This window comes from Silene latifolia, chromosome 1 (genome assembly GCF_048544455.1).
Source record: "Silene latifolia isolate original U9 population chromosome 1, ASM4854445v1, whole genome shotgun sequence".
Taxonomy (NCBI): domain Eukaryota; kingdom Viridiplantae; phylum Streptophyta; class Magnoliopsida; order Caryophyllales; family Caryophyllaceae; genus Silene; species Silene latifolia.
The window spans coordinates 49,367,849-49,392,257 of NC_133526.1; the positions used below are offsets into that span (position 1 = coordinate 49,367,849).

At 34.7% G+C, this 24,409-nt stretch overlaps 2 protein-coding genes across 2 annotated transcripts; one reads left to right on the plus strand and one right to left on the minus strand.

Moving 5' to 3' along the window:
* The first annotated feature begins 240 nt into the window (after positions 1-240).
* LOC141646250 (protein FAR1-RELATED SEQUENCE 5-like) lies at positions 241-603 on the plus strand. Its single transcript, XM_074454212.1, has one exon. The coding sequence runs from the start codon at positions 241-243 to the stop codon at positions 601-603; it is 363 nt and encodes a 120-aa protein (XP_074310313.1).
* A 2,879-nt stretch (positions 604-3,482) lies between these two features.
* On the minus strand, positions 3,483-5,569 carry LOC141646260 (uncharacterized). Its single transcript, XM_074454218.1, has 6 exons — positions 5,542-5,569; positions 4,975-5,407; positions 4,526-4,700; positions 4,239-4,439; positions 3,652-3,984; positions 3,483-3,533 (listed from the first exon to the last, which is right to left on the minus strand). The coding sequence occupies exons 1-6, from the start codon at positions 5,567-5,569 to the stop codon at positions 3,483-3,485; spliced, it is 1,221 nt and encodes a 406-aa protein (XP_074310319.1).
* Positions 5,570-24,409: the final 18,840 nt, after the last annotated feature.

Here is a 24,409-nt window from a genome sequence, read left to right on the forward strand (position 1 = left end):
AAATAACAAGATTTGGTTGCAAGGCAAAAATACGGTTTTGTCTTTGTATTCAATGACCTTAAGGAGCTAATAGGGTATGCTATTGATACATTTTATGAAGGTCATAATCACAAGCTCTGCTCACTCAAAGAACGGGAATTCCGAAAAACGTAAGAACACTTAACCTTTACATGATGAAGCGGATAAATTGTTAACAATTGTAAACTCAACATCGGGGCTACCAAGACTTTTAGAATTCTCATGGAACAATCAAATGGGTATGCAAACATTGGTGCATCTCTCAATGATTTCAAGAACTTCAAAAGAAATATTAAATGTTATATAGGTGAGAATGATGCTGACATGATTCTCGATTATTTAAAGGCGCTTTCTCAATCGCAAGATGGCTTTTACTATGCTTACCAAGTTGATGAGGATAATTGTTTGGCTAAACTCTTTTGGGCAGATGCACAAGCAAGAATGAATTATTCCTTGTTTGGGGACACCATCACCTTTGATCCTACTTACGGTACTAACAAGTACCGCATGGCCTTCACCCCATTCACCGGTGTTGACAACCACAAAAAATCGGTGACTTTTGCTTCACGCACTTGTCGATCATGAGAACGATGGGTCATTCATTTGGGTGCTTAAGAAGTTCCTTGATTGTATGGGCAACAAGGAACCTCGGTGCATTCTTACCGATCAAGATCCTAATTAAACTCGGGTGCGTTACGTATTCAAGCAAGCAAGACATCGCTATCGCATGTGGCATATAATGAAAAAACTTACCGATAAAGTTGAGTCACAGATTTGTAAGGAGACTGACTTTGTTGAGCGGATATGCGGAGTTGTTTGGGATACTGACTTGGAACCCATTGAGTTTGAAGAAAAATGGACTCAAGTGATTAATGACTTTGAGTTGAATGATAATACTTGGTTGACATACATGTATGGCAAAAGGCACAAATGGATACCTGCTTACTTTAGGGATTTGCCTTTAGGCTGCCTTTTGAAGACTACACAAAGATCAGAGAGTCAAAACAGTTATTTCAAAAGATTTGAGAGCATAGACGGCACACTTGTAGAATTTTGGTTGCGTTTTCTGAGTGCAATGGAACAACAACGCTATAATCACAGATTTCTTGATGCTCGCAAGTGACAAAGACATTGCCACAGGTTTCTTCTAAGACAATGATTGAAAAACATGCCTCTAAAATCTACACACATACTGTTTTCTATGAGTTCCAAGAGCAAGTGCAAATGGCTCCCTGTTCGTGTGCCGTTGTTGGATTTTCTGAGCAAGGAAACATGCACATTATAAATGTTGAAGATGCCTACAGGAAGCATAGAGTATTTCAGGTTATTCAATTTTATAAACATAACTGTCTTTTTACTTTAACATACAATAACTGTGATAAAAGAATACAATAACCGTCTTTTACCATTACAATAATCATGTGAAAACTATACAATAATCACAATTATGCTTTACAATAATTGATGTAGAGTTTATTTGCAATTGTTCTGATTTTTTTCCATAAATATATTAATTTGATAATGCTTTACAGTAATTGATAATGCTTTACACTTGCCAATTTGTTACAATAATCAAGGATATGCTTTAAAATAATTGGGGAAGAGCTTTACAATAATCGATATACATGAGAGCTTTAAAATAATCAGAGGTATGCTTTACAATAATTGGGCAAACGCTTTACAATAATCAGCTACATAAAAAGCTTTAAAATAATTGCATTTGATCATTTGAATAAATTAATAATCATGTGAAAACTACTTTGTAACATTATATTAAACATAAAAAAACTGAAGGACTTCTACCTTGGTGTTAATTGCTAGTCTGCATAAAATAATTCATGTTGAACTATATAATAACTATGATTGCCTTTTAAAATAACTACACTGTGCATGCAGGTTGCTCACAATAACGAATCAAAGGAAACAACATGTACGTGCAAGATGTTTGAGAGGAAAGGAATCCTTTGTAAACACATTATATGGATTATATCAGGAAAAGGACTGCAAAGCATACCGGAGCAAAGACATCGAAACTAGATGGACGAAGAAATCATATAGAAAGCCTTTGTATGGACTGGATGGAAAGTTATTGCAAGACTACGATCCCACTGATTTGAGAAAATTGGAATTATCAAGGGTATGGTCAGAGTTTTATGCAACAATAAGTGTTCTTAACTCGATGCCTGATAATCAAATCAAGGAGCTAAGTTTGATGCTTTTACAATTCCGAGAGAAAATAAATCCAACCAAAGAGAGCTTGACAAAGGATCAAGAACTGAAATGCTCTTAGGTTGTTCAAAAAAATCAAATATTATTGTTCTTCCACCCAAGATTGCAAAAAACAAAGGAAGCGGCATGAGAATGAAATCAAACAAGGATAAGGCAATTGAGAAGGCGAGCAAACCGAAGAGGCTATGTAATAACTGCAAACAAATGGGACACCATGACAAGAGAAACTGTCCAAATCCGTTTGTTGAGCATGCTTTGGAGGAAGAAGATGAAGAGGAAAACGAAATGGAGGATGAAGATGAAGAAGAAGAATGAAAAATGAAAAATGCATTACGCTTTAAAATAATCAAGATTACGTTTTAAAATAATCCATATTATGCTTTACAAATAACCGCAAGATTGCAAAATAATTGTGTTAGACTTTTTTACAAGTAATCAGGGGTATACTTTACAATAAGTGTGTTAGACTTTTACAATAATCAAAGTTATGCTTTACATTAATTGATGTTGAATTTTTTTGCAATTGTTCTGATTTTGTTCATTTAATAATACCTTGCGCTATTACAATAATCATGTGAAAACTATACAATAATCACAATTATGCTTTATATATTTCCATAAATATATTAATTTGATAATGCTTTACAGTGATTGATAATGCTTTGCACTTGCCAATTTGTTACAATAATCAAGGATATGCTTTAAAATAATTTGGGAAGAACTTTACAATAATCAGATACATGAGAGCTTTAAAATAATCAGAGGTATGCTTTAAAATAATTGGGCAAACACTTTACAATAATCAGCTACGTGAAAGCTTTAAAATAATTGCATTTGATCATTTGAATAACTGAATAATCATGTGAAAACTATACAATAATCACAATTATGCTTTATAATAATTGATGCTGAGTTTATTCGCAATCGTTCTGATTTTTTTCCATAAATATATTAATTTGATAATGCTTTACAGTGATTGATAATGCTTTGCACTTGCCAATTTGTTACAATAATCAAGGATATGCTTTAAAATAATTTGGAAAGAGCTTTACAATAATCAGATACATGAGAGCTTTAAAATAATCAGAGGTATGCTTTAAAATAATTGGGCAAACGCTTTACAATAATCAGCTACATGAAGGCTGATAGAATAATTGCATTTGATCATTTGAATAACTGTCTAGAGATATTACAATAACAGCTTAAAGGCATTACAAAAACACTAACTTGTTCAGTCAACCAATGACAGCTACATCAAATTTGTTCAAACAATCAATAACAGCTATCTAAACATTAGATTATCGAACAAATCCATCTAGAATTGTTTGCTAAATCCATCTATAATCAATCAATTGTTCTTTTATGTGTTTCGCCGAGAAGGACCAAATGAATTGTTGTTTTAACCCTTTTCTTCCCTGATCTTCTGAATTTTATAAGTTCTTTCTCTACTTCCGATATACTCCGCCTGAAAGTTCCCATTTGTTCCAAAAGAGATGCTCTTGACTCGTTGACATCTGACATCAACAAAATAGCAACCATCTCAAGCCATATAGGAATCCTCTCACATTTCTTGTTAACCGCATACAATCCTTGCTCGTGCTTCCTTTCATATGTGAGCATGTGAAACATTGTGTAAAATCCCGATTCCTTATCACCCCTGATAGTCGCTTTCCATTCAAAATCAACATTCACGAATGTAAATGTGTTAATGACAACTCCTTCTTTTTTCTTGTTTTCCTTGTCTCCAAAAAGTCGAAAAAACAATTAACCTACAAAGATGTACAAAAAAAGAAAGAATTAGAAAGCACGACTATACAATAACAAGTTTAAAACAATACAATAACTTTGTTACAAAGAATACAATAATTCTGACTTTGAAAATAGCATTTGTATATGATCGGGAGTTAGAAAAACGTCTCGCAATCTTTGCAAGTCAGTAAAAATCGGATTTTTCCCAATCTTTATGCGACGTATGGTCCAAAGACATCAACCGTCTCGTTCATAAAGTTCACACAAACACAAAAGTAGTACTTCTCTAAAGACAACGGGATGAAGACAAGGTCCACATCGATCTCAGAGTTTACAACATTTTCACCTAAAAAATGGGACCAAGACTGCACAACCTTGTCTTTCTGGCTGTCAGTTACATCATCACTATCCGCTGCTTGCTCTAGCATCTCTTCAAAGATTTCCTATAAATACCATAAAACTGTTAATAAAATTGAAGATAAATGATTAAACATTCTACAGTAACTGAACAATGAAAAACAGATCATACCATATGTTGTGTCCCAAGGAACATCATCACTGGCGCTTCTTTCTCCTTAACCTCCATGAAATTCAAGACAACTGACCAGGCAGCTATTACGCGCAACTCAGTGTAATCATCGGGCTTCGTAGAAAGAATATCAGACCTATCCAAGATAGCATTGCCCGCAGAAAACAGAAGTTCACTGCAAAGGAGTTAAAAAAAAAGCTTAGTAAATTTTAAAAACAATATTTAAAAAATAACTACCAGCAACAATAAACGAGTTTTTCATAAAACAATAACTATGTTAATGTAATACAATAATCGATTATTGTACTACATTAACATAGTTATTGTTTTATGAAAACTCAGTTATTGTAATTGTAAAAAAACATAGAATAATTGAACTTGTAGAATACAATTATTAGAATAATCACACAAACTTGTTTCTCATTGAGTTTGGAGAAAAATGAACATACTCATCTGCAAGATTGTAATCATCCAAGAAACAATAATCAACAACTTGTTTCTTCTTGCTTGGCATAGCGCGTGTATATCTGCTGTTAGCCCTCATAACTTTTGAAACAACAACAAGATTTGTATCTGCCTTGCCACAGTTTATTGAGCAGCCAAGACCATCAGAGTTCGGTCTACTACCTCGGCCTGATCTAATCATCCCAGCGCTCATAGGTGTACCAGGCATACTCTTTTTCCTAGGCCCCGGAGTACCTACACCATCATCAGGTTCCTCTGCCATAACCCTAAGAGCTTCCAAAGCATCAGCTTCAGCCCTTGCCGCTTCCAACTCAGCTAGCCTACGCTTCTCAAGCAAAACAGCAAAGAAAGGTGCCTTTGTCTTTGTAAAATCATCAACCAAATCCAACAATTCTTTCCTAATTTTGTTGATATTGGCTAAAACCAAGATGGCACTATCTCACTCTATATATGATCCTTTTCAATGGGTCATGCAACTCGATTTGAACAACTTCCCAAATAAAAACATCATATGAATCATGACAAAAACACCACAATCCAAATTCTAGGACCCTTCCGATTTCCACCCAAAAGCCACATTTACAAATTTGAAATTGCGGACCTCACCGCCTCTTTCAAAACCTTTCTCGACAAGATAACTACCAAATATTTCAACCTGGTTACATTTTTAAATCAAAAATCATCACTAAAGAACAAGAAAAATAACTAAAAGAAGTAGATGAAAACAAAAACTTATAATAAGGTACATACAATAGAGTTGGTAGCCAACACCCAGATACTATCTTCAAAATCATCATATACACGATTGTCAAGATAGTCCACAGTCTTCCCCACAAAGTTAACAACAACACAGAAAAAATGATCTCCAAAATGAACAGGAATAAAAACCTGGCATGATAAAACAGACGTACACAAACCTTTGCTTTGTTCTCAACGATAAAATAATCAACGAAAGAAAGAAAGAACAAAAAGAATTGGAAAAATTACCAAATCGGCACCAATGTCAAGAGAACCTTCATTGTTCTCAATGACAAGTGTCCCAAACATTAGAAATTTCCTTTCGTATAAATCTTTCTCATCATCATCACTTTGATAAGCTTAAACAAAGAAGCCTATGAAAAATATTACCACACGATAAGAGAAAATGAAATATCACAATGAAAAAACTTGGTTAATCAATACAATAACTACTATTCTGCTTTACAATAACTATCACAACAAAAACAACTTTCATAATACAATAACTGAGTTTTCATAATACAATAACATTGTTATTGTAATACAATAATCGATTATTGTATTACAATAACAATGTTATTGTATTATGAAAAATCAGTTATTGTAACTTGTAAAAAAGACAGAATAATTGAACTTGTATAATACAATAACTCGAAATACAATTAGAATAATCACAGAAACAATAAACAAAATTGAAGAATAGGAAAATTGAAGAATAGGAAAACTGTTTTAGCTGAATAAAATAACAACTAATATACTTTACAATAATCAAGTAACTACAATAGAATAATGTCATAACCATTGTAAATTTATCAAATGTAAAATATAAAAAAAATTTCACATACCGAATGACTTGTACAAAAAAAACTTCTTGTGGGGGATAACCCTTTCCCAACCTTGACCAAAGATGTCATTAAGTAAGAATGACCAAAGAATCAATCACGTTCGATGTGATCATAGTCTTAGCAGACAATGAAATAATGTCATCTCGAGTTAACATGTGATGAAATGAAAACACAACCAAATCCTCCCTGCCACATGAAAACAAATTATATAGTAGATATATTAGCAAAAAAAGAAAAAAAAAGAGTGGGAACAAAAAACATATAATGCTTACCCAATTCGTAGGTCATGATCGTGCGAAAAACAAATCAAGTACGTCTTCCTCCGCATTAAAATAGGAGCAAAAAGCTCCTTGTACTTGCACAAAAAAACAAAACTACAATCGCATCGGGATTGGGTGATTCACAATCTAAATCACACCCTATACCACAAATCCCAAAAACGTATGCTCGGGCATAACGTCCGAATGCGAAAGCAGGTAAGCACTTATAACAGAATTATCTTGGATTCTATCCCCAACAACACCCTCGTTGACAACTTTGTTAACAACGTCATCCACACTACTCAAGTCCACAACTTCATTCTCAACATCAATATTATCAATGCCGTCATCAGTTGGCACCTCCTCATTCGGTTTCTAAACCGCTGCATCAGGGACCTTATTTTTACCTTTCTCCCGAGAATAAACCACCTTATATTTTTCGGGATCAAACGCAAAACCCCCATTCCTTTCATCTTTTCCCTTTTCATGCTCCCCCTTTTCATGCTCCTTACAAAAATTTTCATACAACGGCAGTTTACTTCCCGCCTGTTTCATTTCCTCAGCTTTTTCACAAATAAAATTGAAATATTTAGTGAACAAAGAATCATCGTCACTAATGAAAGCGGGAGTCGAAGAAATCAAGTGGTGTCGAAGAATCTTCAACTGTTGAAGAACCACACTCCTTCCCCATCGCTTCCTTCCGTTGCGTGTACAAATGGAGAAATATCTCAACATCCCTCTTCATCATCAAAAGATGTGCTTGGGAAACCTAAGAAAAAGAAAAAAAAAATGAATAATTATACTAAGTCTTTACAATAATTATAATAACTCTTTACAATAATTATACTAAGTCTTTACAATAATTGTCCTAAGTCTTTACAATAATTGTCCTAAGTCTTTACAATAATTGTACTAAGTCTTTACAATAATTGTCCTAAGTCTTTACAATAATTATAATAAGTCTTTACAATAATTATACTAAGTCTTTACAATAATTGTCCTAAGTCTTTACAATAATTGTCCTAAGTCTTTACAATAATTGTACTAAGTCTTTACAATAATTGTCCTAAGTCTTTACAATAATTGTCCTAAGTCTTTACAATAATTGTCCTAAGTCTTTACAATAATTTACAATAATTGGAAAAATAACTGCTACAAAACTTTAAAATAACTACACTACACCTTTACAGTAACTACACAAAAATGATTGAAAGAATGATTGGAACTTACATCAGCGCCTTTGCTCGAATAACATCATCGATATCAAAACAACAAAGGGCGAGTTCCGGATACTTTTTCCCAAGTTCGGGTTTATCAACGATTGCACACACCTCGGCGACTTTTGCTTCTCTTAAGCGTTTGCGAGACGGATACACACCATTGACATATTCCCCATTACCTAGCGAACCGGACTTGAGCTCAAAATACACCTACTAACAAAATACTTCTCATCCCAAAGTGCTTGATAAGAGGAGTCTCGAAAGACATTGTTTTTTCCTTAAAAGACAAACGATGGAAGTATGCCACCATAACAACAAGTATGCAACCACGCAAAGTAGAGAACCCGGTTCTACACTCGCTCAACACCTGCGACAAATTTATCAAACACATACCCACACCAATCCAAATGGTGGATACGTGAAACATCTTGCACCGCTTTAAGAATTGTAAAGTCAATTCCATAATTTGAAGGGGGAGCAAGGACAATGGACATAGCATAAAGCACAAACAAACAGACCTCCGAAATTCATCTCCCCCATCATCCCCCAAATCGGTAATTGCGGTATAAACAAAGGGGATAGTAACATAATTTGTCCCTTCTACGTTAAACTTCTTCCTAACTCGGCTTTCAACGTTTCTTGTGAAGACAATACACTATGTCCAGTATAAACAACCTCAACCTTATCACCACCATTTGGCAATCCAAAAACATCACACACATCATCTTTTGACGAAGAAATTTGACATCTCTTGCTTTAAAAATATGAGCGAAGCATTAAAGTGTTTTACAAACAATGGTATAACACCCAATGGTATACTGGTCACTTTAAAATCAAGCAAACCACCAAATCCGATCTCAATGACACCTTTTCACGATTTGGACCAAGTTGTTTTACCAGATTAACCAAACCATTAGGACGACAGCTCACTTTAATGTTTGAAGCACTGAAAATGGAAAATCAAGCAAAAATTAAAAAGAGTAACACATCAAATAAAGAGAAACTCATAACAAGGGGGCAAAGACACATATACTCACATGTTCAATTTTGAAGTTCCAGAACCTTCTTGAGCTTCTTTTTGGAAAATTTACTTTTGAGCGTTTCAAATCATCTTTATTACCATCTTCGGCTCCTCGCTACGTTTAGGACCCATTTGTTTGTATCACCGAGCAAATGAATACAAAATTATCAGAATAAACACAAAAAATATGACAACAACTAATACAATAACTGAATTTTAATAATACAATAATCGATACAATAATACAATAACTGGACTTGACTAAAATGATAACTAAATAATACTACGTATAGAATAACTAAATTACTATATTACAATAACTACCACAATACATTACAATAACAACATCAATATATTACAATAACAAACTTTTCATATCAAAATAACTGGACTTGACTAAAAGCTGACTTTTAAACACTAACCAAAGATCAATATCTAAAATAATACTCATTACAATAACAGATTTTCTAAATTACAATAACTAGCACAAATACATTACAATAACAACATCAATATATTACAATAACACAAATAATTCCAAACAAACACACATTATGTTCATTAGAATGTACAGGAATTCAAGACAAAAAAAGAAAAACCTCAAGAAAAGATAAAAAAATGAAAAAATGAATTACGAAACCCTAAATTATGCGGAAAAATTGAAAAAATTAATTTAACAACAAAAACAAAACAAAATTAAACTATATACTAAACAAAATGAAGAATAAACACAGAAAACAAAAGAAAATCAAGTAGAAAACAAGAAGAGGAACCGAAAATCGAGTAGAAAATCGGCGGAAATTGAGCACAAATAATCAAGTTCAATTGAGTTCATTGATTACCTGTTGAGAGAAACCGAAAATGGAGTAGAAAGACGAACAAATTGAGCACAATAATCAAGTCCAATTGACGAGAACCACGAACGAAAATCGACGAGGAATGCGAAACGAATAACGAAAATATGAGAGAGAGAGAGAGAGAGAGAAAGATAGAGAGAGAGTGAAACTGAATGAAAAAAGTGGGAAAAAGAAGTTCAAGTGTCAAAAATTTACTTTATATATGAGATGTAAAATTAAATCTCAACCACATATCTTATGTTAGATGAATGGTCCAGATTTAGAGGGGTAACTCACCAAAAGTACCCTAACTCATTTGATCCTATTTCTATATATATATATATATATATATATATATATATATATATATATATATATATATATATATATATATATATATATATATATATATATATATATATATATATATATATATAGATTGGATTTGGTGATTTTGGCTCTTATGGTGAGTTGTGAGTTGGGAGAATCTCAACCACTAGATTATATTAGAGATGAGTGGCCAAGATTAATCTTAGTTGTCATATAAAAGCATTGTTATTTATTTTATTTTCTCTTTTTTCTAGTGCTACTTTTTTTTTTACTTTAATTTTTTTATCTCTTTTTTTTACGTCGTGTTATTATGCTTTTTTTTACAACTTTGATTTTTTTTTCTCTTATGTTTTTCTCTAATTTTCTCATTATGTTACCTTTTTTTCTTTTTCTTTTTGTACCAAATTTTTTTTTGCTTGAATTTTTTTTTACCTCGTGTTATTGTGCTTTTTTTTAACTTGATTTTTTAACGACTTTGATTTTTTTTTCTCTTTTTTTTTACCACATGTTATTGTGCTGTTATTGTTATTCCGCTGTTATTGTGATGTTATTCTGCTGTTACTTTGATTTTTTTTACGACTTTGATTTTTTTTTCTTTTTTCACCACGTGTTATTGTGATGTTATTCTACCGTTATTCTGCTGTTATTGTGATGTTATTGCGGTGTCACTTTGATTTTTTACCACTTTGATTTTTTTACTCTTTTTTACCGCATGTTATTGTCTTCGTTATTCGATGTTATTGTGATGTTATTCCGGTGCCACTTTGCCACTTTGATTTTTTTTTACGTCTTTGATTTTTTCTCTTTTTTTACCACGTGTTATTGTCTTTGTTATCCTGCGCTTGTTATTCTGCATTTATTGTGATGTTATTCCTGTCACTTTGATTTTTTTAATCTTTTTTTACCGCATGTTATTGTCTTTGTTATTGTCTTTGTTATTGTGTTTGTTATTCTCTTTATTCTCATGTTATTGTAATGTTATTCCGGTGTCACTTTGATTTTTTTACTCTTTTTTATCGCATGTTATTGTGATGTTATTCCCGCCAAATATCTACCACCACAATTAAATACGATATGTGCATCGCCCCTCATCACAGAGTGAGCATGTATTCAAATAAAAGGAGAAAATTACGCGGTAAAAAAAAGTAGATAAAAAAAATTACCAGTGAATACAATCAAAACTAAACTGAAAGAAGTAAAAAAAACCAAATAATACTAAGAAAAAGAAAAAAAGGTAGAACGCAGTATTTTTTTTCTTGAAAATGTAACAGTGAATACAATTAAAAAAAGTAGATAGCTTGAATTAGACCAAAAACCAAATTCAACCTGAATACAATCAAAACTAAACTGAAAGCAAGCCTAAATACTGCGCTTCTACCTTTGAGACGCCACTGCTCCCACCACCACCATTACCGTTCACCAGCGGGAGAATGAACGCAAAACTTACAGAGAACTCAGCCTTGCTCTCGGATCCGGACTTAGAGACGCGCGCCCGGCTGGGGATGCACTTGTCTTCAATTGCCTCGATTCGATTTCCAATCGGAAAATGCGCGAGTAAGATGGTGATGGCTGTCGGAGGTTGCTGCTGGTGTCTGTCGAATTTGTCGACATGGTGACTGATGAATTGGTCATGGTGAATGGTGGTGGAAGGTGATGGAACGATGATGGAGCAGTGGTAGCTGCTTGTTGTTTGTGCGATTGGAATCGGGTTTGCTGGTGAGTTGCTTGGTGGTGATTGAAGTCGAGTTGATTGGTGCGGGTGTGTCATGGCGGAGCTAGGTGGTCTGCTGGGCTCGGGTTGTGAATTGTGATCATGGTGGTACCGCTGCTGCTGCTTGATCTTGACGTAAATTGTGATTGGCGTAGAGGATGATGAGTGAGATGGTGGGGAATCTGGGTTGAGAATTACTCGGGTTTCGATTCCGAGTTCATGCTTGATGATGGTGTCGGTGAAGATGAATGGAGATGGTGAGGGACGGTGAATAAAGGACAAAAATGGTGATTAATGCTGTGTGAATTGAAAAGAGTAGTATCGAGAATTCGAGATCTTTCAATTAAATTGTTTTTTTTTGGAGAGAGAAAGAGACGGTGGATTGAAAAGAGTTGCAGGATGTTTTCAGTAAAGAGTGGTGATTGTTTTTTTTTTTGTCGTCTTTGGTTTGTTAATTCAATCTCAGCCGTGACTTTATCTTTATCCAATGGCTGAGATTTGTGAGCACACAAACTCACAACTCACCGTAAGAACCCAACTCACGAGATCCCGCCTATATATATATATATATATATATATATATATATATATATATATATATATACAGGATCCTGTGCGAACCTAAAGTTCGGTGCGAACTAAAAATCCCAACTCCTTACTCAATCATATTTAGACACTCCCGCTATTTTCCTTTCTCCCACTAAAACTCACTCTCACTCTCTCTCATAACTAACGACGACGGCGACGGATCTTCGTCTTCTCTGCGACGGTGACGGCTCTACGTCTGCTCTGCGACGGTGACGGCATATCTTTCTTCGATCCTTACTGTATGTTTCCCCCTTTTGCAACCCTAATTTTTCCCGATTTTCATTGTTCAACTGCAGTTGTGATTATTTTTCCCTTTTTCATTACTATAATAATGTTAAATTTTCATTTTCACAAGCTATTAGTTGGTACAACTGTTCAATCCTTTATTCTTTGTGCATTTGTTGATACAATTTTAGTTCCGATTATTTTTCAAATCGATTGTGGAACCTAGGTAGTGAAAGCCTGAGTTTATCTTGTCAAGCTACATAGAATCCTTTATGTTGTCGTATACACTCATTCGTTATGCTAGATACACCCTATTAACTTGTATATTTCCTCAGATTTCATCTCATTCTCTGTATTTTTGTCTTGGGGTACGTAGATACAGTTTGAAATGCTTTTAGAAACACACCTTCAGCTGGCTATATACACTTTACTTTGTCATTGTTAGACATTGTTTACAATGTTGATTTTTGCCTTACTTTTCTTTTTTCATTTGTTTTTTGTATTCCTGTCTGGTGAGAAAATATTGGCCAACATGGACAATGTAATTTACCTTTGACTCAATAAACCAAAATCAAAAGCGTCGTCTATATAAAAACCCCGCAATTTATTTGCTCAACCTAGATACAATCCTTCACATAGGTATATACACTCAATTCTCAAGCTAGATACACCCCTGTTAACTTTTGTTTGGGTTGCTAGATACAGTTTGAAATGCTTCTAGAAACACACATTTAGGTGGCTATATACACTTTTTAGTCCATTTTTTATATTCGTCGCTTACACACATTTTCGTAATTTTTTGTGTCACTAATAGTTCTATTTTCAGTTGTTTCATATCCAAGTATGCAACTTGGTGCAATGGTTGTGTTGTCAATCTTCTTGATGAGGATCAACAGTCGTTTCGTGCCCTTTATGTCAGTGAGAAACAATCAGCTATGGGTTTCTGTTTTTCTCCGTTAAAGGACGTTATAGTGACTGGCCGTCACTATCAAGCATATGATTCTGTGTTTAATAATCAAGATCTTATGCATAAAATCTTCTCTAAAATTGATCTTCATGAAGATAAAGCACATATGGCGCTCGTATGTCAAAATTGGGCTCAACTGTTTCTGATAAACCCAAGTGCACCTGGTGTTAGCATGGCTTATTGGCTTACTGTAGACATAAATGATGTGAATGGTGTTCGCATTATTCGTAGGGGTCCTAGAATAGTCTTCCAAACATGCAAATGTTTCTTAACGGAGGATATGATTGCCAAATTCTTAGTGCATTTTCAGCAAGCAAAAAATCCGTCTCAGAGTACTCATCTTAATGTTCTTGATGATGTTGCACGCGCCAAAGTGAATGAGTCGTTGCATGCTTTAGCTGCTTCTAGTGAGGAACGAGATAGAGCCATTGGCATTGCTGCGGACTTACTACTCACTCGTGACAACATATCCTTTCTTGATTTACCTTTGATGTTGTATATATAGCTCATGTGTTCCCACTTTTTGTAATTAGGGTTTTGCATGTTAAGGTTTTAATGTGGCCCTTTAGGTAGCCGTCTACTTGTTTATTAATTATAATTTGATGTACTGTCAACCTTATTAGTTTAACATTTTGGATAATATTAAATTTCATGTAATCCCTGTACTTTATTTTCAATATGGAATGATTCACTTTTTCTATGAACTTGTTATGTATTTCCAAATGCAATGTTCTTTACTTATGAGTTTTCATTGACTTTTACATCTGTTATACTTCCTTCTGTTGTTACAATTTTATTTTGTTACATTTTTTAGGATACACTGCCCCCTACTTTTCTTTTTGTATTCTGCCGCTCTTAACTAGATACACTTTTTTGATGTTGCTAGACACACACCTTCACCTAGCTAGATACACTTTCTCCCCTCTCCATTACTAACGAGTTCCGCTTTAGTTAATAACTAGGTACACATCTTTAATCAGCTGCATACACTGTTTTAGATCTGGCAGATACACACCCATAAGATAAAGTTGGCTAGATAACCTTTCTCTATTGATTTGTTTTAAGATACATACACTTTGTGAAGTCACTAGTTACACATCTTCGGGCTGCTACATACACTGTTTTGCCAGCTAGATAGACTTACCTTAGTTCTGAGATACATGACTTTTGGCAGTTACATACACTTTTCTAAACTGCTAGACACACATATTTAATCAGCTACATACACTGTTTGAATGTGCTAGCTACACAACCACAAGATAACGCAATATAATCTGGAGATAGAAGATAAACTTGGCTAGATAGCCTTTACTCTGTTTATTTTTTTCAAGATATATACACTGTTTTGAGCTGCTAGTTACACGACTTTGGGCATTTACATACACTGTTTTTGATCTGATAGATATAGACCTTCAAGACAAAGTTGGCTAGATATCCTTTACCCAGTTGATCTGTTTTAAGATACATACACTTTGTGGAGTCACTAGTTACACATCTTCAGTCTGCTACATACACTGTTCTTAGTTCTGAGATACACGACTTTTGGCAGTTACATACACTTTTCTAAACTGCTAGACACACATATTTGATCAGCTACATACATTGTCTTAATGTGCTAGATATACAACTACAAGATAAAGCAATATAATATGGAGATAGAAGATAAACTTGGCTATTTATCTTTTACCTTGTTTTATCTGTTTGAAGGTATATACATTGTTTTGAGCTGCTAGTTACACATCTTAGGGAAGCTACATACAAGGTAAAGAAATTAGTTGTCGGGTTCACGACTTTGGGCATTCCCATACACTTTCCTACAACACTAATTTCTTGTTTTACATATACAGAAATGATGGATTTAACGATCAGCAATCATGGTGCGAGTACAAGCAAAGAACAAGCTATTACTGAGGCAAAACTATGTAAGAGAACCACTAAAAGGAAGAGAAATGATGATGATGGTGGTGGACATTGTTTTCTACGTACTCGTATGTCTCCTAAAATGCTGATGTCATTTATCAACAGTGGTTTAAGTGAGAAACAAGTATCTGATATTAAAGACATGGGATTTGGTGGCCTTCTCACTCTCAAGACAGATATGGTGCCGGGTGCTCTTGGTCATTGGCTTGTTACCCGTTTTAATTCTGCGTCTTGCTCTTATATGAAAGGTCAGTTTCATATAACAGATGAAGATATTCATTTGACGACCGGTATTCCAATCAGTGGAAATGAAGTCCAAATAGCTTCCTTAAATGATAAAGATAAGGATTTTCTTGAGTTGAAGAGTAGTTGGATGAAACAATTTGATAAAGAATCAAGGCACGGTGGAGACTAAGGACATCCTTAGTCCGCTTATCACGCAAAAAGGAGGGCGGGGAGCGCTTTAAAAGAAACTTCATTGTATTTGTTGTTTCTACTTTTCTTTTGGGTGTAAAGGGGACCCTTGCAAGTCTTCGAGTCCTGAAATGTCTTAAGGATGTTTCATCTGTTCAAACGTTAAATTGGAGTGAGTTTAACAGAAAACAGTTTATTGAAAGTGTTGACTCGTGGAGAAGTTCGAAGAATGATTGGTTTGGAGGTCCCATCATGGTTTCTGTCTTTTGTTATTTAGATAGGGTGTGCTACAAGTTTTTCTCAGTTCCTCGTGTCTTCCCCACGCTAGCAAATTGGACAAAAGTTAAAATTTCAGAGAGGCTTAAGATTGAGATGCAAGATGGGTTTGGAACAGGAGCTGTTCTTCCTCGGATTGTCAAGGGTGTAGTTAAGGAAATAAGTTTCATTGTTCCATCAGCAGTGCCTGAGTATTCTAATCAGCAAAAACAGAGTCCGTGATGAATCAAGGCTTCCTCAAAGGCTGGTTAGAGACTGATACTAAGCGGATAAATGCTATCATAGAGGTTACCTGCGCAGAATGCAACTATTCTTGCAGATTCTTATGCAATGTTCACAAATTCTTTGGAAGCAGCCAAAGTTATTCACCATGACTCTAAACTTTTACAACATCTAGCTTTAATGGATGAAGCTCTTGGTGCATGCTGTCCTTCATCATAACCAACAGATGACACTGAAAAAGATAAAGAAAAGGAAGCAGTTTCTAATTCAGATGAACATGACAGTCAGAAATCTAATCCATGGTCTAAGCTAAATGGCAAGTCATTTGAATCTGAAGATGAGTTATGGGCAGCTGTTGTAAAATTAGAAACTGCCTTGGGAAAACGGCCGGTTAATGTTCAAAGTAATGTTAACAAGAAAGGGAAATCTACTATCGGTTTCTGCCAGTCACAAGAGGAGTTGTGTGAACCGTTGAATATTGATAAAACAGCTAAAGCTTCAACTTTGTTCCGTCGATCACCAAGGTTTACACACCAGTCCCCTTCATGTAAACTTCAAAGTTCAGAACCACATCAAGTTGTTGAGAAAAAGTTACACGAGGACGGTTTACACATTGCAGACGAACATATGGAGAGTAATGTTCAAGAAATCAAAATCGCTTAACCTTTTCGATTCCAAGACTTGACTCCCGACTTGCCAAAGTCAACTTCTCTTATCCTTCGGACTCTCGTCACAAAAGGACTTGTTTGAACCGCTGAATTTTGAGAAAAGAGCAGAAGCTTCAACCTCAATCCGTCGATCACCAAGGTTTACACACCACTCCCCATCAGCTTTTACACCACCTTCATTCAAACAACTAAGCTCGAATCGAAGAAGATGTTGTTAAAAATATGTGTGATGGTTTACACGTTGGAGATGAAAACGTTGTAAAGAAAGCAAAATCGCTAACCTTGTGGATTCCATCATGGTGCGTCCGAAGAAAGCGTAACTGCTCCATCCGAAAAATTTTCTAAGTCAACTTCTCCTATCCTTGTGGAATCTCGAGTCACAAAAGGAGGAGTCTCGAACCGTTGAATGTTGAGAAAACAAAGACAAGCGGGAACCTCATTTCGTCGATCGCCAAGGCTTATACACGACTCCCCACCAGTGTTTACTCCTCTTGTGTGTCCATCACCTGATCCCTTGACCCCAACTGAATTCCCACTAGTTATTAGCTCGAAATCACAAGAAGATGTTTTGCAAAAGATCGTTGATGATGCTTTAAATATAAATGTAAATGTGGAGCCACTTGAAGTTGTACCACTTTTTTCTTTGCCCCCAGATGAACCAACAAGGGCTAAGAGGGTTAGAGTTCGAGACAGAGCTTTTCGATCTCCTTTTCTTCAAAGAAGTATCAGACTTGACGGCAAGGTGAATAAAAATGAGAGAGAAGCACTGGACTATGTATTTTCAGAATTTTCGATGACAGTTTGTACGGTACTTCAAATTTCTTGCTAGATACATTCCAAACAATTCTTCATTTCATATTTATAGTTAGGTAGATACAATCATTACTTTTCTTAATTTATTTTCTCATTTCATTTTGATTGAACAATTATGTATGCAAAGTGAGATCCTGTTCAAAATTTGTACGGACATTTCGATTACTCGAGCAAATTTGAAGATGCTAGTATCAGGTGATATAGTGCCTAAACAAGTGATACATGCCTGGTGTTGCGTTTTGAATAAATGTGAAACAATTAGAGCACATACTTCACCTTCTAGGTTGTATCTCCCACTGTCTAGTGAAGTAAGTTCTCAAATTGATGACAATTTTACGGGGGCATCTTTGGTAAGTATTTACATTTGCTAACCTTCTTGTATGGTTTTCTGATATAGACATTTTTAAGAACAAATATTATACAATTGCAGATCTTTGTACCTATAGTTTCTGAGAAGCCATTTGCAATGTGTTTCAACTTCCTAACAAAGAAGTTGGAAATCTTGCATTTGATGAGGCCAGAGATGGTAAATTTTGCACCAAGTATTGAGCCTACGGTATCCACATTTCAGCCTACTTGTTTTGTTGATGCTATCATACGATATTAATATTATTTGCATTTTTGAGAAATGTTTGAATTTATATGTCCTATGCAGAAAGACTTTGTTATTAAATGCTTGCTCAAGAAAATGCCGTCTATAGTAGCTGTCCGTGACATGAAGCCAGAGGAGATTATTCTGAGGTCAAATCTTGGTAATGGAAGTGATTCATGAATTTACCTCATGCGGTTGTTGGAGAAATACAAAGGAGAAAGAAGGACTTGTGTGTTGGGACTCCAAGATGTAAGCTGCTTTACAATGTTTTTCCCTATTTATTTACTTGTATGTATATGAGTAGTATAAATCAATGTTCTTTGTTTTGTAGAACAACCAAGTTAAGGTTTTTGGTACAAGGGCATGCTATGAGTTGTTGTCTTTTGCTGGTAATCAAGACTTCCAAAATCTAAGAAAGAATCCCAGAGGTGCCACCAAGGATACCCGTCAATGTCAGTTGTTAGACACAGAAATATTGGCTCGGGTAATCAATGCCCGCAAGGATGACAAGTAATTTCTAAACTTTTATTACATATTTGTTTGATTGTTGTTTTAGAAGTTGTGCTAATTGTATTGGTTTGTAGGTATTTGGATGAAATTATCGTGGCCACTGAATGGACGAATGTCTGCCGAAAAGCAATGAAAAGTTTGCAAAATCGTCAATGGATAAGGGATACGGTTAGTATATAAACATTTTTCATTTAATCGACCAGATAGGTGATCAAAATTTTGTAACAATATTTACATTTGTAGGTGATTGACATGTTTGGTGTGATGTGTACATATAATCGACCAGATATTCTGTACTTGCCTTCAACTGTGAGGGTATGTATCTAAGTAGTACATTTTGAATTTACTTTTTACTTTTCCCTTTTTTACTCCATTTTTCTGAGGAATAATATGTCATCTCAACTATGTTCCAAAAGAAAAAACAGATGTCATATATTTGTTAGTATAGTTTATTAACTTATTTTTTTTAATTTGTCAGTATGCTAAGCCACAATTAAAGGTTAATGAGGTAAACTTTGTTTGGTGCCCTCATCTTAAGATGCACTACACGCCAAAAGATGGAGCTACTATTGAGAAGGTAAAGTTACTCATGTCCAAACTGTGATAATATATGCATAAAATACTAATTACCATGCATATCCTAGTTACTTACCTATGTAAATCATTTTGCTTTTATGTAGGTTTTTTTCACAATCGGCAAAGATGATAACCATTGGTTAGCTTGTGTGTCTGATCTCAAGGAGGAGAAGAACTACATTTTGGACTCTCTCAAGAAATATAAGAAAAATGATAAGAAAGTCAGTGGAGGAATATAATACTTATGTGGAGGATATTGTATGGTCGCCATTTTTTATTTTAATTCAAATCTAGAAGTCACAATCTAAGATATTCATACAAGTATTTTTGTTGATTGTTTGTTGTTCACAGATAGTCAATGTTGCAAATCAAATACCGAGCACCAATGGTTACAAGCGCGTCAAGGCCATCGCTTTGTTTCCTCTCAAGTGAAGGATGTCCTCAAAGAAAGCAAACACGTTAGTTGTTATATATTTTTGTGTTATTTTTTGCTTAATGTTAATTATTTTAATATCATTTTCAATATCATATGTTGCTTGAATAGTTTTGATCATGGAGTATATGTCATGAAGTTTCTGGAAGGTGCAATGTTCAATACAGATTTGTGGACGGACAAGAAACATTACAAAGTGAGTTTAATGGACTTGATAATTCATATATGTTTTATCTTAAATTTTCTGCCATTTTATCTTAAATTTCTGTCATTTCTGTCCCATGTTTTAAGAGATTCGACCAGCTTTACATTACCTGTTGTAGACGGACTGTAATGATACCCTAAATGCACCCATGCTAAACCGTTATGTGGGAAATGCACCCTGTCTTTAAGAAAAGCACATTAGCGTTAATACACTCAGGGAAGAATTATGGGAACAACTTGAATATCCCTAGTCCAGTCAACAGAATCACTAACAATGAAGACTGCTTGGACCCTGGTGGAGGATATGTACTTCTTTCGGGCTGCCATTTTATCTTAATTTTCTGCCTTTTTTTTTTGTTTTGCAGGACTTGATTGCTTATCGTCGACAAATTATGTTGCAGCTGATAAAATGGGATAAAAACACTTCTCAGGTATCCTTTTTCTGTATTTTTATATGTTTGATTTGTCATCTTAGGAGTCGTTCGTGTTGGTACAGTTTTTTAATTGCTAGATACACTCCTTCAAAGTTGCTACATACACTTTTTTAAATTGTTAGATACACTTTTTAAACTAAAAAAAAAAAGTCAAAAACTTGAACAAGAGGTAGTTTAGTCATATTAGGTGCGAGTAGCACTTAGGATTTCGTAGTCAATATTTTTTCATTGTTCAGGGAGATGATCTCCCATGATAGTCTCTCGTTTCGCGTTATCTTTGCTTGTAAGTTATAAGTCTTAATTCCGTTAGTCTCTTTTGAAAGACGTATCACGTTTGAATTATTGTGTCGGAATGTCAGTAATTAATTTAATGGTCAACTCAAAGGAAGAAACAAGAGGAAGGAAAAGACTAAAACTTCAATCATGAGGTGATGAGAAAAAGAGGGAAGAGTGTGAACCTTGCGGTTTTCTCGAGATGCCTACTGTCACCAAAGAATTGCGCTTACGTTTTTTGAGTTGTAATCTTTATAAATTAAATATGAAGTTCTCATTAGTCTACTTGAAAGACGTATCACTTTTTTCAAAGTTGGCTACATTATGTTTTTTGAACCGCTAGATACACTCGTTAAGATGGCTACATACACTATAGTCTGTCACTACATACACCTTACACTTCCATATGTTGCTTTAAAATAATTCAACCTCATGTCATTCTTTTTTTAATCTCCATGCGATTTTTCACAATGGTTGATGATGAAGATTATTGGATCATTTTTTTAATCAAGCCTCATTTCAAAGGATTCGGCATCGATTCACATTTTTATTTTTCTTGCAAGAGTGGTTGTACTTTGAAGAAGTTGATTAAGTCGGGGTGACTTTTGTCTAGTATTTCACATTTTTTAGTTTCCTTGTGCTGTTTGTATCCTTTCAAAGGAAATAACTTGGAACATCTGTGGGCAACTAGATACACTTGTTTGGACTGCTAGCTACACTTGTTCGTACTGCTAGATACACTCCTTCATTATTTTTAGAAAAGGATGTTCGATACAAACGCCATCTTTGTAGGAGAATTCAGAACTTTTTGTCCATTTTTTCATCTACGAATATGAAAAATTTAAGACTAAATTTATATAAAAGAGATGATGTGTTTTCCTAGTTTATATAAACAAGTATACAATGACGCATTGTGACCATACACTTTTCCGGACTGGTAGTTGTTGGAGCTTGTGTCCTCCAGTTAGTGCGGATAACGTCATTGCACATGCACTTGTACGGACAAGTGGGAGCTTGTTGGGGTTGGTGTCCTTAACAGTTAGTGCAAGGACTTATAAACCTCTTAAAGGATCAAAGGGCATACTTTGGTATTATTATCAGTTGATCCACGTTTATCAATAACGGTTGGCTTGCTAGATAAGTTTGACGTTATTGTCATACAGATGGCGGTGATCAACTGGTCCCTAAAAGTCACACCTATAGGATACGTCTTGAGTGACGTGACGGTATGAAAATACAGTCATGTAGATGCCAAATTTGACTAACCAGTTAGTCTGAGTTATTTGACTAATAATTAGTCAAAATGTGATGTTGAGATTGAAGGAAATGCAGATCTATATACATATTTAACATACTCATATATGTCTAATTAATTTGTCATAAAATTAAAACGGATTTTATGCATGCAAACATTAATAAAAGAGAAGAGAAATAATGTCCTTACATTATATATTTCGGCTATTAGGGCACAAGAGAGATCTCCTTTCTCTTCTTGTTCTTGAGCTTTTCCAATGGAAGAACAAAGATCTAAGTGTAAGATCTCTCCCTATGTATTATACCCAAGGCTTCCTCTTAATCAAATTAATATTACAAGTACTAGTGTGATATTAATTTTGTTGAAAAATTGAACCAAAAATATTTGGTTTTTGCTCCTAAAACCGGGTAGGAGAGGAAGTGAGAAGGAAGGTAATTTTTTATCTCTCTAAAATTATATTATCAAAAGTGAATGAATAAAATTATTACACTACAATACATATTGTGAATAATAATTAAAATAAGCAAAAGAACTCCTTGTTCTTCTCTAGGTAGAACCGGGTAGGAGGAGAGGTTAAGGCCAATGCATGCACAATTTGTTCTTCACAAGAAAGTGTAGGGTGCATGGCTAGAATTTAGGTTAATCATCATTATGTTCACCACTAATTAAACAAACACAATATTTGTTTAAACCTCCTCCCTTTTCGGCACATATGATAATATGGGATCCATATTATTTTTGTCAATTGTCAATATGTCACATGTCACATGTCACATAAATTTGTTATGTATTTTTAACATATTAAAAATCAACGTATTAATAAAATACGTCACATACAAAAATCGACTTAGTAATTTCATAATTACTTGTGCCAAAATTTTTACCAATTTATAAATCGTATTTACAAAAATTCATTCAACTTTGATTGTTTCTTTAAACAATAATTTCATCCGAGTAATGAAACAATTCGATTACTCAGACCGTATCTCATTTAATCTCATTTCAATATGATACGTAAATTTTACTTCCAAAATCGTCCGTCAATTTTTCAAGTAATTTAATTAACTCGTAACACTATACGATTAATTAAATGATCAATTAAGAGTATTGCCCTATAGGTATGACCTAGGGGGTCAACTGATCACCACCGTCACACGACAGTAATGTCAAACTCTAGTCAGCCAATCATTACCGATATATGTTGACCAGTTGACAGTAACAATATTACTTCCCAATTGTATTCTTAAAATGAGATTTAATAATGATACTTAAATCATGTGATCGCACTATTGTTGAGGACACATTTCCCAACAATCTCCCACTTGTCCTCGACAAGTGTGCGTCACCAATTCTCTTGTCCTATTAGTATCTCCCACTCAATGCAAGGTCTCTTTCAGTCGTACTTGCAAGTGATCATATCGAGAGTGGTTTCCTCGATCTGGAGAATAACTGATTGACCGGATTTATCCACACTGGATGCCCTCCGAGCGTGGCCACGCATTTCCAGTTCATTACTCCTCGAGTGGCCCTGAGATATTGTTATAACCCTGACTAGGGGTGGACAATTCCTATCGCACTCATTCCCTTCGACTAGCCACAGCCATCATAACCCAAAATATGCCCATTTGACCCCATTTACGAAGGTCGTAGTAACACAAATCAAAGTTATTCTGAAATCGTGCCATCTTAGGCGAATAGTCTTTAGTCAAAAGAATCGACTCATTAGAATACTATAGTAGCTCTCGCCACGACCAGGCTATATAAATTTGCCAGAACTCTATAAGCGGTCATTAGGCCCGACAAAAAGTTCTTAACAGTCTGCCTATGTGATCGACTAGTCATCTCACATAACTGTATGGCACTTGAACTTGCCATCAATCGCCTCACACTCTAGTCACTTCGAGACGTCACCTCATATAAGTAACTATGGGCAAAACAATGTTAATCCATGTTCACTTTAACGGGGTTCAATTGTCTCTACAACCCGTTTGGATGTAACAAAGTATAAATTAAGGATAAAAGACAAATGCGATTATGAACATGAACAAAAACAACACTTTTATTTCATTTCAAAATCTAACAAAAATT

Coding starts and splice junctions, on each gene's coding strand:
- LOC141646250 (XM_074454212.1), top strand. CDS start 241: ATGGAACAATCAAATGGGTATGCAAACATTGGTGCATCTCTCAATGAT.
- LOC141646260 (XM_074454218.1), bottom strand. CDS start 5,569: ATGTGGCTTTTGGGTGGAAATCGGAAGG. Junction 5,408..5,541: donor TTTGGGTGGAAATCGGAAGG/GTCCTAGAATTT, acceptor TCTTGGTTTTAG/CCAATATCAACAAAATTAGG. Junction 3,985..4,238: donor TGAACTTTATGAACGAGACG/GTTGATGTCTTT, acceptor TTTGGAGACAAG/GAAAACAAGAAAAAAGAAGG.